Here is a 15,545-nt window from a genome sequence, read left to right as displayed (position 1 = left end):
GTTTGGTTTGATGGTATATTATATATATATATACTTTTATACACTTTATACATTTAAGTAATCAATAATCATTTAAAGAAAAACTAATTATGATTACTAAATTATACTTTTATTATGAAAATATAGTTTTAATATTTTTGTTGTTGATTTTAAAAGCCAGCAAAACTGTTTTTGTGTTTTGTTATAAACTGTATGGTTGGTAAAGAATGCCAAATGATCACATCCAACAAAATATTACCTTATACTGTCAAACATAACAATCTATTTCTGTAGAACATAACTTACATTATTGAGTTATCTCACAAATTTTTGACTGTGTTCTGTAATTGTACAGCTGTATATCCAGCATTTCCAATAATATTTCTCCAAACTAACATTTTATCCTGACATTTATGGGACCCCTAGATTGACCCTGGGCTTCACTAACGCACATAATAATTAATCACAAAAGTGTAAATCTAGCCAAATCATTACCATAATTAAACCATTACAGTAATCCTACAATAATTACTTGTTTGATAAACCTAAAATAAATCTAATTATGATGAGAATTAATCGTAAGTGTGAATCTTAATAAGTCTTGATGTGAGTAAATGAAGTAAAACAGCTTTAGATTGTGATTGTAATCCTGAATGAGCTTTTCACGCTGCATTAACCCGCCTGCTCCTCCTGTTCTCTAATGCAGCATCACTGCCATTCACTGGGGTTTACATCTCTCTCTCTCTCTCTCTCTCTCTCTCTCCTCTCACTCTCTCCATCTCTCTGTTGCTCTCTCTCTTCACACTCTCTCTCCATCTCTCTGTCATCTCTCTCATTCTCTCTCTTTTCTCTCTCTTGTCTCTCCCTCTCTCCCCTATCCATTCTCTCTCTCTCTTTCTCTATCTCTCTCTTACTTTCTCTTTCTCTCTCTCTCTTCATCTTTCTCTCCTTTCTATCTCTCTGTCCACCTCTGCTTTCTCTGTCCACTTCTCTTTCTCCATCTCTCTTTCTCCTCCCTCTTCAATCTCTCTCTCCATCTCTCACTCCATCTCTCTCTTCTCTCTTCATCTCTCTCCCCTCTCCAACCTCTCTCTCCATCTCTCTCTCTTTCTCTCTTCTCGCTCTGATGTCTCTTACTCTCTCTTTCTCTCTCTCTCGCCATCTCTCTCTATCTCACTGTCTCTCCATCTCTCTTTCCTCTCTCCAATGTCTCCATCTCTCTCCTTTTTTTCTCTTACTCTCTTTCTCTCCATCTCTCTCACTTCTATCTCCCTCTCTTTGTCCTCTCACTCTCTCTCTGCTCTCTCCTCCCTCTCCAATCTTTCTCTTCATCTCTCTTTCTCCATCTTTCTCCATCTCTTTCTTCTCACTTTCTTTTCTCTCTCATATCCAATCTTTCTCCATCCCTCCTCTCTTGCTTGCCTTCTTGCTCTCTTTCCCCGTCACTCCAATCACTCTGTTCTCTCTTTCTTGTGCTCTCCCTTTCTTATTCTCCCTCTCTTTCTCACTCTACCTCTTTTACTCTCTTTCTCTTGCTCTCCCTCTCTTGTGTTCTTTATGTCCAAAACATCTCTCCCTCTCTTTCTCCATATCTCTCTTTCTTTCTCGCTACTCTCTCTGTCTTCTCTCTCTTGCTTGTGTTCTCTCTTTTCTCTCTCTCTCTCCCTCCCACTTACACTCTTATTCTTGTGCTCTCCCTCTCTCTCTCTTTCTCTCTCTCTCTCTCTCTTTCAGACATGAGGCTTATCTGGCTAAAACAGCACTACCGGATGCTGAGGACCAAAGCATGATGAGTAGATTTATGCGTGTGGAGAGACAGGTACTCCACTTCTCTCAGTTTGTTGCGCTCATCCCTTCTTTCTTCACCTCGTGTAGTTTTTACAGAGGGCTTTTATCTGTGTGAAGAGATGATTTATGATGATCTTTTGTTTAAGTATTCCACAGTCAGCTCTTACTGTGCAGTTTTGTTCTGCTATATCTCCCAAAAACAGCATCATGACTAAATCGTTTAACTCGTTTTCAGATCATTTAGGGTACCTTTAGTAGGGCTTGAAAGTTTGTGAACCCTTTAGAATGTGATATATGTATATATGTACAATTTTAGACTTGTTTCTTTATTTATTGAAGGAAAAATGATTCAAAATTAAATTTCTGTGAGTGCCAAAAGTATGTGAACCTTTTAATAATATACACTTATTTTTTGAGAAAATCAAAGGAAATAGTGGACTTGTTTTAAAAAAAAAAATTTATTTGTTTTTTTTTAACCATCTTTGGATTAGAAACCTTGTAACAAAAATTAAGTGAAAGCTGCCTGAGTTTGACCAGTACGTTTTATTTATAGTATATGTGTAATATATGTGTTATTAGATTCAGAGTTTAATTTGGAAGAGTTACAACAAACAAATGGCACCCATTCGGTGGAATTTATACAGCAGACACCACTGTATACAAATATATACATTTAACGGCCGTATTAAAATAGTTTGCTTTTGCTAATCCTGTTTTCTTTGCTGTTGCTTTATTAAAGGTGACAGACATGGAGAAGAAGCTCGACTTCTTGGTGGACATGCACATGCAGCATGACCTCACAGGCCCCGCCCACATCACCATGGAGCGCAACGACCCGTCAGTGACCGTCAGCGTGGCCGGAGACCGAGTGTTCTGCAGCTACGCTCCGCCTCTGCCCTACACAACGTACTACACACACTCACACACCACGCCCAACACACACTCTCAGTCCCACCCGGCCAGACCCACCGTCCTGCCCATCAGCCCCCTGCCCAGCCACTCCCCCTCAGACCGCCCGGACCTATCAGAACACGCCTGCGAGGGCCAGAGGGCGGGGACTCCGCTGTCCCTGCTGTCCGTCACACACGAGGAGCTGGAGCGCTCGCCCAGCGGCTTCAGCATCTCCGCAGAGAGAGAGGAGATGATGGGCAAGGGGTCAGGGGTCACTGCGGGGTCGAGCTGGGGTCGGGAACGACACTATCTGGCCGAAGGAGAGACGGATACGGACACTGACCCCTTCACTCCCAGCGGACCTGTTCCACTGTCCTCTACCGGAGACGGATTTACTGCTGAGGGAATGTGGACCACTACTCCACCTTAAAAAAAAAAAAAAACACACACATATATACACACACTCTCAGCACACACTTTTTAAAAAACCCTGCAAACTCTGTACAGCACTCACAAACACTCCCATACACACACACACACACACACAAAAACTATCAATCAAACGCACACAGACCATAATACTCTTCAGAAAATAAATAAATATATAAATCTATATAAACATCATGTTTTACCGCTGCAAAGCAAGGAGCACTGCATGGAATGCATGCGTTTTTCTCTTTTTCGTATTTAGGGACTGCAGAACAGGAAGGGACTGAACGGGGGAAAATAAAAAAACAAGGGAGGAGAAGAAGAAGAAGAAAAAGAAAAGAAAGAAAGCAAAACGAATGCTATGCCATTTTTGTACACTTATTTTTATATTTAAAACCATCTAGCTTTTTTCATATGCATGGACTGCATGACGTACACCTATAGAGCAGCTAACAATAACAACGACTCTCCAGCTTTGCACTTAATTTCATTTAATGTGCACCTGATTCGTGTGGAGAACTTACTTTGTGTTCTGGATCTTTTCGTTTGCACTTCATTTGTTTTCTAGAACAAGATTTAAGTTTGTTCATTGGTTTAATTGTTTTTCTAGATGATTTTGTTTGATCTTAATTGGTTTTCTAGACTTTTTTTATCTTAATTGGTTTTCTAGATACTTTTGTTTGCACTTAGTTTGTTTTCTTGATTTTTAGTTTGCATTTAATTTGTTTTCTTGATTCTTTTTTCCCCTAATTTGTTAGATAATTTTGTTTGCTCATAATGTATGTTGTGTATCACATAATTTGCACTTAATTTATGTCGTGGATCATTTTGTCTGCACTTGATTTATGTTGTGCATCATTTTGTTTGCACTTAATTTGTTGGATAATTTAATTTGCACTTAAGTTGCATTGGGAATACTTTTGTTTGCACTTAGTTTACAATCTGGGTCACTTTGTTCTTAACTCATTAGATAATTTAATTTACACTTATTTTAACATTCTAGGTGAATTCATTTACACTTAATTTAAGTTCTGGATCATTTACTTTGCACATAATTTACATTCTGAATCTGATGGACAGTTTTTTGTTACGTTTTTTTCTGATAGCAGACGGAAAGTTGCTGTTTCTCTTGTTTACATGTTTGTTTACAGTTGTATATTGTTGCGTTGGTTTATTAAGGATGTGTGTCAGCTTTATTGTCAGGCCTGTTCGATTTTTCTGCTTCTCTCCAGCGTTGCTTTTCGCTCTAATGAGTAGAGAGTAGGCCTGTCACGATACGTACGTTAGTGATATACACTGATCAAGCATTACATTATGACCATTATCCATTTTTTTCAGCTCCACTGAACATATAGGAGCATTTTGTAGTTCTAGTCGTTCTGTTTCTCTGTATATTTTATTATTATCCTCCCTTCACTCTCTTCTTCAATGGTGGTGGTGTATGAGGTGTTAGTGTGTGTTGTGTTGCTATTACAGTGAATAGATCAGATACAGCAGTGCTGCTGGAGTTTTTAAACACCTCAGTTTCACTGCTGGACTGAGAAAATTCCACTAACCAGAAATATCCATCCAACTGCATCCTGTGAGTCCTATGTGCTGTAAGCATTGATGAATTAGTGGTGCATCATAGGGCTGCAATGATTAGTCGATATAATCGACAATGTTGATTATTGAAATTTGTCGACTACAAATTTCATTGTCGACTAATCGTTAATTTGTAACAGTACTGAAGTGCTGGGGACAGGAGTGCAATGGGTGATGGGTAAATGACTCTTAAGTTTGTGTCCCCAAGAGTGCCCAAACCCAACAAATTACATATTTACTCACTAAATATCAGTCCTTTTCACATTTAAACAACATCTAGACATTTAAATGCCTTTTAAATCTCATGATCATTTGTTTGTATTGTTTTTAGAGATGGCGAACATGGCAAATTAATTGCTGACTAATTGACTAATCGAAAAAATAATCATCTGATTAGTTGACTACCAAAATAATTAATCGTTGCAACCCTATTGTAGCTGAATTTAATTTATCTACAAGGTGGAGCAGCTGTAGGTGAACACAGTGTTTAAAAACTCCAGGAGCACTGCTGTATCTGATCCACTCACTGTACCAGCACAACAAACTCTACTGTAAAATGTCCAATATGATGAGTGGAGCTGAAATAATTGATAATAACTGTAGAAATAAGTAGATAGTCATGTCTAGTCAAGTCAAGTATGAGTTTTTAATATTGTAATAATAATAATAATTAATAATTTGGCAGAACGAATTGCCAAAAAAAATCATAAACACCTTCCAAACTATTTTAACTAAATACCATCTGTAAGTTCTTTAAAAGGGTTTAAAATAAGCTTAAAATAAGACAGTAATAAATATCAATATATCCAAATGTAAAAAGTTATCGTGACAGGCCTAGTAGAGAGTTCTAACTGTCACAGAGAGCACGTCCCAAATCACACCGTATTGTGAAAGCTACCAAGTGCACTTCCTTGGACATCACTCTGAAAACACTCACGCAGCGCGAGTGCAGACAGCGGTGACGTGTGACGTAGACATAGAAGTAGAAGTAGACTAGGGACCAAACGAACCAGGCCTCCAATGCTGCTCTGTCCAATCAGGAACTGTTCTATGACATCACCACATGGCTATCACCACATGGCTTCTGCCCAGCCAATCACAGACCATGGAAGCATGGAGGTCTGCTCTGCCACTCTAGCGTGATTGATTGCTTTTCACAGCTTCTAAACTGCCAGCTCAACGAATGTCGTTTCTGTAACAGCGCCATGAAAAAATCTGTTGCTTCTGTCTTCATAGTTACTAGAGATGCACCGAATGTTTTGGCTAAAATAACTAAAAAATAATAGTTTTTTGCAGAAGGCAATTTCAAAAGTAAAATTTTCTAAAATATTTATGGAACCAACAAAGCACAGCACAAAATCAGTGCAGAGGACTTTTATTTTGAAACAAGGGATACAGACACAGCCTCCAGTCTCTGCTCAGCTGGTTTAGCCATGTTAAAATAAGTATGGAATGCTGTCAGCCTCTGCTGCATTGGATATTTATTATAACTGTTTTTTTTTTAGAGCTGGATTGCTCACAGATAGTTGATGACAGACTTGATGACACACTGTCCTGTGGCTATAGAAAGCTTTAGGCTTTGCTTCATTATGTGTCTTTGAATCTTTTAATACAGTAAAGTGCCACCACTGCCAATAAAAATCCTAACATTAGAGAAAACAATGCCTTATGGCCATAAGTCATAAGGTTCTGTATGATTTATTCTGTATTTTCTCTTTTCTGCCAAACACCGAAAGTGCTTTTTTAGCTTAATATTTTCTGTTCCCAAATATTTTTAGTTGCCAAATATTCAGTGCATCCCTACTGATTACCATCCATAAACCTCAAGTCACTTCAGTCCAGCACAGAGAGATTGTTGATGCTGAGTTTGGTTGTACTTCAAATAGCACCACTGAACTGTTACTTCTGTCTTCGTAATTACTAGAAATGCACCGAATGTGTTGGCTAAAATAACTAAAAATTTTTTTTTTTTTTTGCAGAAGGCAATTTCAAAAGTACAATTGTTTTAAAATATTTATGAAACACCAAGCATTTCTATAATCTTAGCAGACAAACCAACAAAGCACACCACAGAACTAGTGCAGAGGACTTTTATTTTGAAACAAGGGATGCCGACAGCCTACGGTCTCTGCTTAGCTGGTTTAGCCATGTTAAAAAAAAGTATGGAAAGCTAATAGCTTTTGCTGCATTGGAGACTTATTAGAACTGTTTTTCAGAGCTGGATTACTCACTGATACTTGATGACAGACTTGATTGCACACTGCCTCTTTGGCTATAGGGGGCATTTCTGTCTGTTGAAAGCTTTAAGCTGTGCCACTTTGTGTGTCTTTTAATCCAGTAAAGTGCCACCACTGCCAAAAAAATTCCTAACATTAGAGAAACACACTTGTTCTGCTAAACACCGAAAGTGCTTTTTTTTAGTTCCCAAATATTTTCAGTTGCCAAATATTCGGTGCATCCCTACTAATTACCACTCATAAACCTCACCTCATTTCAGTCATTTCAGTCCAGCACAGAGAGGTTGTTGATGCTGAGTTTGGTTGTACTTTTTAACGCAAGGCTTTTAACACTAGCTAGCATCAAATACGTTTGCATTTGCCAGGTTTACAGCATAACGACGGTACCTAATTAAACTGATTAAACTTAGTTACTGTAAATGACAGGCTGTAGATTGGTGTATATATTAAATATATATTTATAGGTCTTCCTAAAACGTCATTTTAAACAGGCTGTCATTAGTTGACGTTGCACAGTCCACAAATCTAAACCCCTTCGACTCTAAGGGACCAAAAAACAAGCTTACACTTTCAATTTAAATATTACACGCTCCTAATTTATTTAATCTTATTTTAGCCTACTGTAGGTACGGTAAAATTGCACTGAGTATGAACTTCTGAATCATTTCCCCATGAAGGAAATACTGTATACCACATTTACATGTTTTTATTTTTGTCTTTAGTTTCTGTATGTTTGCTTATAATCTTGTTTATGTAACAGCTCATTCATGTACAAGTTATACAAAAAAAAGTTATACATAGTTGCACTCAGAAGGAATTAACTGACAGGAATACAACTTGATAGGTAGGTAGGGTGTCATCTTCAGTGACGAGTCCTGATTTCATCTTGGTGGAGGCACCATGTTCAGCACCAAGATCAACAGTTTTTCACTGTGTGTCACACATCCAGAAGTAATACTGGTGGTCAGATGTGGGGTGCAGTTTTGATTACCTTTGGCCTTAATTACAGGCACTTATAGGAATGTTCAATAATGAATGCGAACTTAATATATACATTTCAACGTGCAAATTGCCTGTTTCTACTACACTAGTAAATTACCCAGCTATGGTCAGCAACCTTACTGATGCTCAGTGATAAACTGTTAAGCCAAAAACTAGCCAGCTTACTTATTTCCATGGCTGCAACACACTGTTTGCATGCTGCTATCCATACCTGACAACCCTGAGTGTGGAAATGGCAATGAGGGAATGGTGTTGGGCAGATTCAGAGGCCACATCCCACACAGATTTTAATGATGTACCGCACAGTTCCAGTAAGAAAATACTGGCTAAAGGTCTGCTGACAAGAGCTGCCAGTGCTTAAACTTAGCATGTTTCCTTAATACAGCTCTGGAAAAAAAAATAAGAGAGCACTTCAAAATGATGAGTTTCTTTGTTTTTATCAAATTTAAAACCTCTGGAATAAAATCTAGAGGAAGATGGATGATCACAAGCCATCAAATCAAACTGAACTGCTTGAATGTTTGCACCAGGAGTAAAGGCATAAAGTTATACAAAAGCATTGTGTAAGTCTGGTGGAGGAGAACACGCCAAGATGAATGAAAACTGTGATTAAAAACCAACCAGGGTTATTCCACCAAATATTGATTTCTGAACTCTTAAAACTTTATGAATATGAACTTGTATTCTCTGCATTATTTGAGGTCTGAAAGATTTGCGTCTTTTTTGTTATTTCAGCCATTTCTCATTTTCTGCAAATAAATGCTCTAAATGACAATATTTTTATTTGGATTTTACTCAAACATATACATATAAATGGCAAAATCAGGTGGTCTCTTTTCCAGAGCTATGTCTGATGATGCTTCCTGATCATGTTATGAGTTACTATAGAAAATATCAATTTGTGAGATGCTATTGGACATATCTTTCATCAGTACATCCTCAAAACTCCACTCCTACAGCAAAATCTGCAGGAATTGTGTGTAAATATTCAAGCTGAATGGGAAAGGTTTTCACAGGTCACCATTAGGAACCTCTACAACTCCATCTACCATTGCAATCTGACACCTCCTTCTGGGTGCAACTATTTTTGCAGCTGTTTTTTTGACGATGAGCATATGTTCTACTGTATCTGATAATGTGAGGCTTGTCAGGCTTTATAGAATATGGTGTTGGGCTGTAATGATGGGGCCTATTTGGGAAACCCAATTGGATCCCACCTAGCCCACCTACAGGGGTTGGACAATGAGACTGAAACATCTTGTTTTAGAGCACAATAATGTATTGTCTCGGCAGACAGTTCAGGTGGAAACAGGAGAGTAGAGGTGCACATTGAATTCTGCCGTGATTTAGGCAGCCATGGTTTTATGTTTTTTGGATACAATCCGGGTTAGCACCCAAACATCCCTTTCAGACAGCTTCCTCTTACAGCGTCCACAGTTAATCCTGTTGGATGTGGTTGGTCCTTCTTGGTGGTATTCTGATGTTACCCTGGATACCGTGGCTCTTGATACACCACAAAGACTTGCTGTCTTGGTCACAGATGTGCCAGCAAGACGTGCACCAACAATTTGTTCTCTTTTGAACTCTGGTATGTCACCCATAATGTTGTGTGTATTGCAATATTTTGAGCAGAACTGTGCTCTTACTCTGCTATATGAACCTTCACACTCTGCTCTTACTGGTGCAATGTGTAATTAATGAAGATTGACCACCAGGCCGCTCCAATTTAGCCATGAAACCTCCCACACTAAAATGATGACAGGTGTTTCAGTTTCATTGTCCAACCCCTGTAATTTCACCCCACATGAACAGGTTTGCTGGGATGTCAGTGTAGCAAACTATGGTAACGATATTGATCAATACTAACAGAGAGCAATTACAGACGACACATTCACAAATAGAAAACGGACAGAAAAACGTATGTTTTCCTGTTGTTTATTTATTTATTTTTCATTAGGTTAAGTGGTTGAGGTTGTTTTTGCTATGGTCCTGTAAAGCTGGTGCGTTTTCTATAAAACGCTGCGTATGCTGGCAGAGCACAGGTACAGTAAGGTCCATTAATGGCCTGATCCAGAACTGCAGTTGAGTAGATTATGTGGCTTTCTTAAGGCATGCAGTATATGGGTTTATTGAGAAAAGCACTTACCGCATTACAGGCAGCCCTAATGTGCACCAGAGTGCATTAACTGGAGCAGGGCTGAAGGCCCAGGAGTCTCAAATCCAATCAGAAAGAGCCTCAAAACTGCAACACATGGCCCTCTGAGACTGAGGCCTGACCTCACTGCACTAAACTACGCTGACTAAACTTCAGTTCACTGATATTAAAAACTGTGGAAATGCATTGCTATGGAATCCTATTACCTCCACCTAAAAAAAAATTGTAATTCAGCACATTTTTAAAAATTATTTTTAACTGCTATCTCAATATGGTGACATACTATCTTATTATTTTGAGATATTAAGTGAATATTTTGAGATACTAAGTCATTATTTTGAGATAGTAAGAATTTTGTTTAATGAATTTTTTTTTTTTTTTCATCCAGTGAAGCCTACTATACTTAACATACAGCTTAGTCGGAGCCACAGCCACACTCTTCCACACACTAAAATAAAAGTCCTCCTATTCTAAGCTGGATTACTCAATAGTATTTGGTGACAGACTTTACACTGCCCTGTGGTTATATGGAGCCCAGAATTCAGATTTCATTGCTCCTCTAATTGTGGCAAAATTGTATGAAAAACTATATAAGTTTCTAAAGGGTTTACTGAAGATGGGCTTGTCAATTGGGGAATGAAGTGCATCTACAGGTGCATCTCAAAAAATATTATTTTGAGAATATAATTGAAAAGTTACTTCATTTCAGTAATTCAGTTCAAAATGTGAAACTCTTTAATGTAAACATTTCTTCTATTGTTGATGATTATGGCTTACAGCCAATGCAAATCCAACAATCAGTATCTCAGAAAATTAGAATATTATATAAGAACAATCAGTACTTTTTTGGCAGTGTGGGCAGTGTGCCAAGTCCTGCTGTAAAATGAAATCCACATCTCCACAAAAGTTGTTTCAGCAGAGGGAAAGCATGAAGTGCTGTAAGATTTTTATGCTGACAACTTTAGCGGAGATGTGGATTTCATTTTCCAGCAGGACTTGGCACACTGCCAAAAGTATCAAATGGTCTAAAATAATATTCTACTTTTCTGAGACACTGATTTTTGGGTTTTCATTGGCTGTAAGTCATCATCATCAACCGTAAAAGAAATAAACACTTAAAATAGATCACTCTGTGTTTAATACATCTATATAATATATGAGTTTCACATTTTGAACTGAATTACTGAAATAAAGAAACTTTTCAATTATATTAAATTTTTTTTTCTGTAATGTACATAATTGTACACAAGTTTACTGAATTAATTACTACTCATATATTCAAAGACTCACACTAGAGAGCATGTTGCATTTTAACTGTATCGTGTGTATGTATGTGGACGAGCATTACCCTGCTGAAAAAATCCAGTGCACTCGATTAGAACTCGTTAAGAAGCTTCTAATACAAATCTAGAAACATAAAAACAAAATATATAAATCACATTAACTTGCATTTCCAGAAGTCGTTTCCAGAGCGGCTCTCAAAACAAACAGAACTCTTAATGATACAGACTCTATATGATTTTATATTAATGTGATATTTTATGTGATATTTTACACATATTTAACACACTCTTGCCCAAATTCACTGCTATTATCTGTTGTATCTTGTTTAAGGAGCACATTTTGGCATTGTGACAGGTCATTTCAGGACTGTGTTGGTCAGACTGTATCAAGAGTGTGTGTGTGTGTGTGTGTGTGTGTGTGTGTGTGTAGACTGACAGCACTCATGTACTGTAAAACTCCCAGACATCCTGCCATCACTGACTACTGACTGCTACTCATTATTTGTGCCTTTGCCATTTTGGAGTACAGCTTCCTCGAAGTCACATGTTGATAAAAACTAGCCAATCATCTGTTCGCTCTGTAGGAAAATCAACAAACTGATTGTGTTTTGCTTTAATAGGATGAGTCAGCCAATCATGTTTCAGTTCCTTGTTTTCATCATTTCAGACTAGATGATTTCTTCACACTAGTGGCCTTCTGAGCTGTGTATCATTTAATATATATATATATATATATATATATATATATATATATATATATATATATATATATATATATATATATATATATATATTCATTCCAGTTTTTAAATAATAACATTTATTTATTATTTATATTATCCTGGTCTACGCCAGTTTTAATAGTTTGGTTTACTGAAATAATATGCAAATGTTATTCTAACTTATTTTTTTTTATGTTCAATTGCAACAGTTAATAATAAAGATATATTAAAGATTTTCTTGTGTCAAAATATTGTTCTTTCCTTCATCAAGAGGAGTTTAGTGAAGATGAAGATGGTGGACAAATTGATAATGATTTTTTTAAATCTAGTTTCTATTTATTTAAAATATGAATTAGTTTATTCATTTTATTTTACATAATTTCCTCAAAAATATTTTCAAAGGCCGGTCCAATGGTTTCACATTATTTTTCTGCAGCCATTCAGAGGTGGACTTGCTGGTGTGTTTTGGGTCATTGTCCTGCTGCAGAACCCAAGTTCGTTAAAGCTTGAGGTCACGAACAGATGGTCGGATATTCTCCTTCATGATCTTTCATTAGACAACGGAATTCATAGTTCCATTAATCCAGCAAGTCTTCCAGGCCCTGAAGCAGCAAAACAGCCCCAGAGCATCACACTACCACCACCATGTTTTACATTCAGTATGATGATGGTCTTTTTCTGAAATGCGATGTTAATTTTACGCCAGATGTACTGGGACACACACCTTCCAAAAATTTCTATTTGGTCTCGTCAGTCTAAAATGTATTTTCCTAAAAGTCTTGAGGATCATCAAAATGTGAGGATTGAGTTTTTTTTGCTCAGCAGTGGTTTTCATCTAGGAACTCTTTCTGATGGTGGAGTCATGAACACTGACCTTAACTGGGGCAAGTGAGGCCTGCAGTTCTTGTTGTAGTGGGGTCTTTAGTGACCTCTTGGATGAGTCGTCACTGCGCTCTTGAGGTAATCTTGGTCGGCTGGTCACTCCTGGGAAGGTTCACCACTGTTCCACATTTTCGCCATTTGTTGATAATGACTCTCTCTGTGGTTCGCTGGAGTCTCAAAACTTTAGAAATGACTTGATGACCTTTTCCAGACTGATAGATCTCAGTTTCTTTCTTTTTTTCTCATTTGTTCCTGGATTTCTTTGGATCTCTGTATGATTTCTAGCTTTTGAGTATCTTTTGGTTTACTTCAATTTGTCAGACAGGTACTATATGAAGAATACTTCTCCCAACAGCCGTTTTAAGATTTCTCCACAGGTGTTCAATGGGATTTAGATTTGGAACCATTGCTGACCCCTTCCAAAACCCCCTGTGCTTTGTTTGTGTCCATCTATTGGTGCTCAAATGGGATTTTTCAGTCGAATAAACTTAGCACTTGGCAATCCCCCTTTTCTATTGGCTGCTGAGACCATTTATTTGCATACTGGCTCTTTCCCCTCTGTTTCTGAGACTCACGGTCAGTATGTAGTCACTCCCAAATCACCTTACGTAAACTTGTAGAGCATATATTAGGAATATCTTCCTGGCTCAACAGGCTGTATAACCAAATAGCATGTGTTGAGCCGCTAACTCGTTAGAAAAATCGTAGTAAAATCTGCTATATGGTTCATAGAAGTAGCATTTATTTTTTGCCATCTTATTTTTTAAGACTTTTTCAAACAAAAAAATAAATGAAAAATATAAATGAAAGAGAAAACTAAAAATTAAAAAACTAAACTGTCACAGCTGCTGCAGGGAAGGAGTGATATTTGTTAAAATTATTATTAGTAATATTTATTAAAACAAATATAACAAACAATAAACCAAATGAGGATCAAAACAAACAAAACATAACCTCAACCAGGACACATGAAACAACGTAGAAGAACCGACAAATTAACACTGAAAACACAGGGGATTAAATACACACACAAGACGGGAAAGGAAACAAGGAACACCTGCGGAAAAGTAACAAGGGGGCGGAGCTTTAAATGAGCACAGGTGGAAACAGTTAAGATGGAGACATGGAGGAACACAGGACCATGTGGAGAAATGACAGGCATGGAGGAAGAAAGGTAAACAAACACAGAAACAGGAGCACAGAAGGGAAACGACAGGGAAACAGGGCAAGGATGTGACAAACACAAATCTATCTTTTTTATTCACCTGACAAACCCATCAAATTTGATCTAGAATTAATGTATAAAACAACTGATATATTAAAAACATCAATTGAATTTACTTATAATTTAGGCAAAATGACTTAATTAAATTTTAATTCAATCATTAATTAAGTCTTCAGTAAACATTACTGAAAACTGCTGTCTTAATGTTAAAGCAGCTGTTTTTCTTATGTTATAAAAAAATAATAACTAAACCAGGCTTATAAACAGTGTGTATTAAAAGCTCTTTGTGTGTCTGACAGCTGAGGTGACTGTATTTACTGTAAGCAGGCTGTATGATGTCATCAGTGTGTGATGGTATGATAGTGAGCGCAGTGTACTGCAGATCTGCCGTGGGAATGGTCAGTTACCTGGATCTGCGTCTCCATGGTGATGGATTTTCCCAGGCCCTCCGAGCGGTTCAGAGTCCAGGTAACAGTAATGTTGGCAGCCGTGCTAGAGCACACAGAGTGCCCACCTGAGTGAAGAAGTGAGGGAGTGAGTGAGTGAGGGAATGAGTGAGTGAGTGAGGGTGTGAGTGAGTAAATGAGTGTGTGAGTGAGGGTGTGAGTGAGTGAGTGAGTGAGTAAGTGGGTGAGTGAGTGAGTGAATGAATCAGTGAGTGAGTGAGTTACTGAGTGTGTGAGTGACTAAGTGACTGAGTGAGTGAGTAAATGAGTGAGTGAGTAAGTGGGTGAGTGAGTGAGTGAGTTACTGAGTGGGAGAGTGACTAAGTGACTGAGTGAGTGAGTAAATGAGTGAGTGAGTGAGGGTGTGAGTGAGTGAGTGAGTGAGGGTGTGAGTGAGTGAGTGAGGGTGTGAGTGAGTGAGTAAGTGGGTGAGTGAGTGAGTGAATGAGTGAGTGAGTGAATGAGGGTGTGAGTGAGTGATTGAGTAAGTGGGTGAGTGAGTGAGTGAATGAATCGGTGAGTGAGTGAGTAAATGAGTGAGTGAGTGAGGGTGTGAGTGAGTGAGTAAGTGGGTGAGTGAGTGAGTGAGTGAATGAATGAGTGAGGGAGTGAGTTACTGAGTGGGTGAGTGACTAAGTGACTGAGTGAGTGAGTAAGTGGGTGAGTGAGTGAATGAGGGTGTGAGTGAGTGAGTGAGTAAGTGGGTGAGTGAGTGAGTGAATGAATCGGTGAGTGAGTGAGTAAATGAGTGAGTGAGTGAGGGTGTGAGTGAGTGAGTGAGGGTGTGAGTGAGTGAGTAAATGAGTGAGTGAGTGAGTGTATAAGTAAGTGAGTGAATGAGTGAGTGAATGAATCAGTAAGTGAGTGAGTTACTGAGTGTGTGAGTGAGTGTACAAGTAAGTGAGTGATTGAGTAAGTGGGT

At 38.0% G+C, this 15,545-nt stretch overlaps 1 protein-coding gene across 1 annotated transcript in view; it reads left to right on the top strand.

Annotated features, from left to right (window-relative positions):
• Positions 1–10,445, top strand: part of kcnq3 (potassium voltage-gated channel, KQT-like subfamily, member 3) — a 94,062-nt gene extending 83,617 nt beyond the window's left edge. The window contains exons 15-16 of the mRNA XM_022679250.2: positions 1,714–1,798; positions 2,507–10,445. Coding sequence (XP_022534971.2) covers positions 1,714–1,798; positions 2,507–3,088 — 667 coding nt within the window. The 3' untranslated portion in view covers positions 3,089–10,445. The remainder of the gene's footprint in view (positions 1–1,713; positions 1,799–2,506) is intronic.
• The last annotated feature ends 5,100 nt before the right edge of the window (positions 10,446–15,545 follow it).

Source organism: Astyanax mexicanus, chromosome 4 (genome assembly GCF_023375975.1).
Source record: "Astyanax mexicanus isolate ESR-SI-001 chromosome 4, AstMex3_surface, whole genome shotgun sequence".
NCBI lineage: Eukaryota > Metazoa > Chordata > Actinopteri > Characiformes > Acestrorhamphidae > Astyanax > Astyanax mexicanus.
The sequence above is the reverse complement of the archived record's forward strand: the minus strand, read 5'-3'. Positions and strand labels throughout refer to the sequence as shown.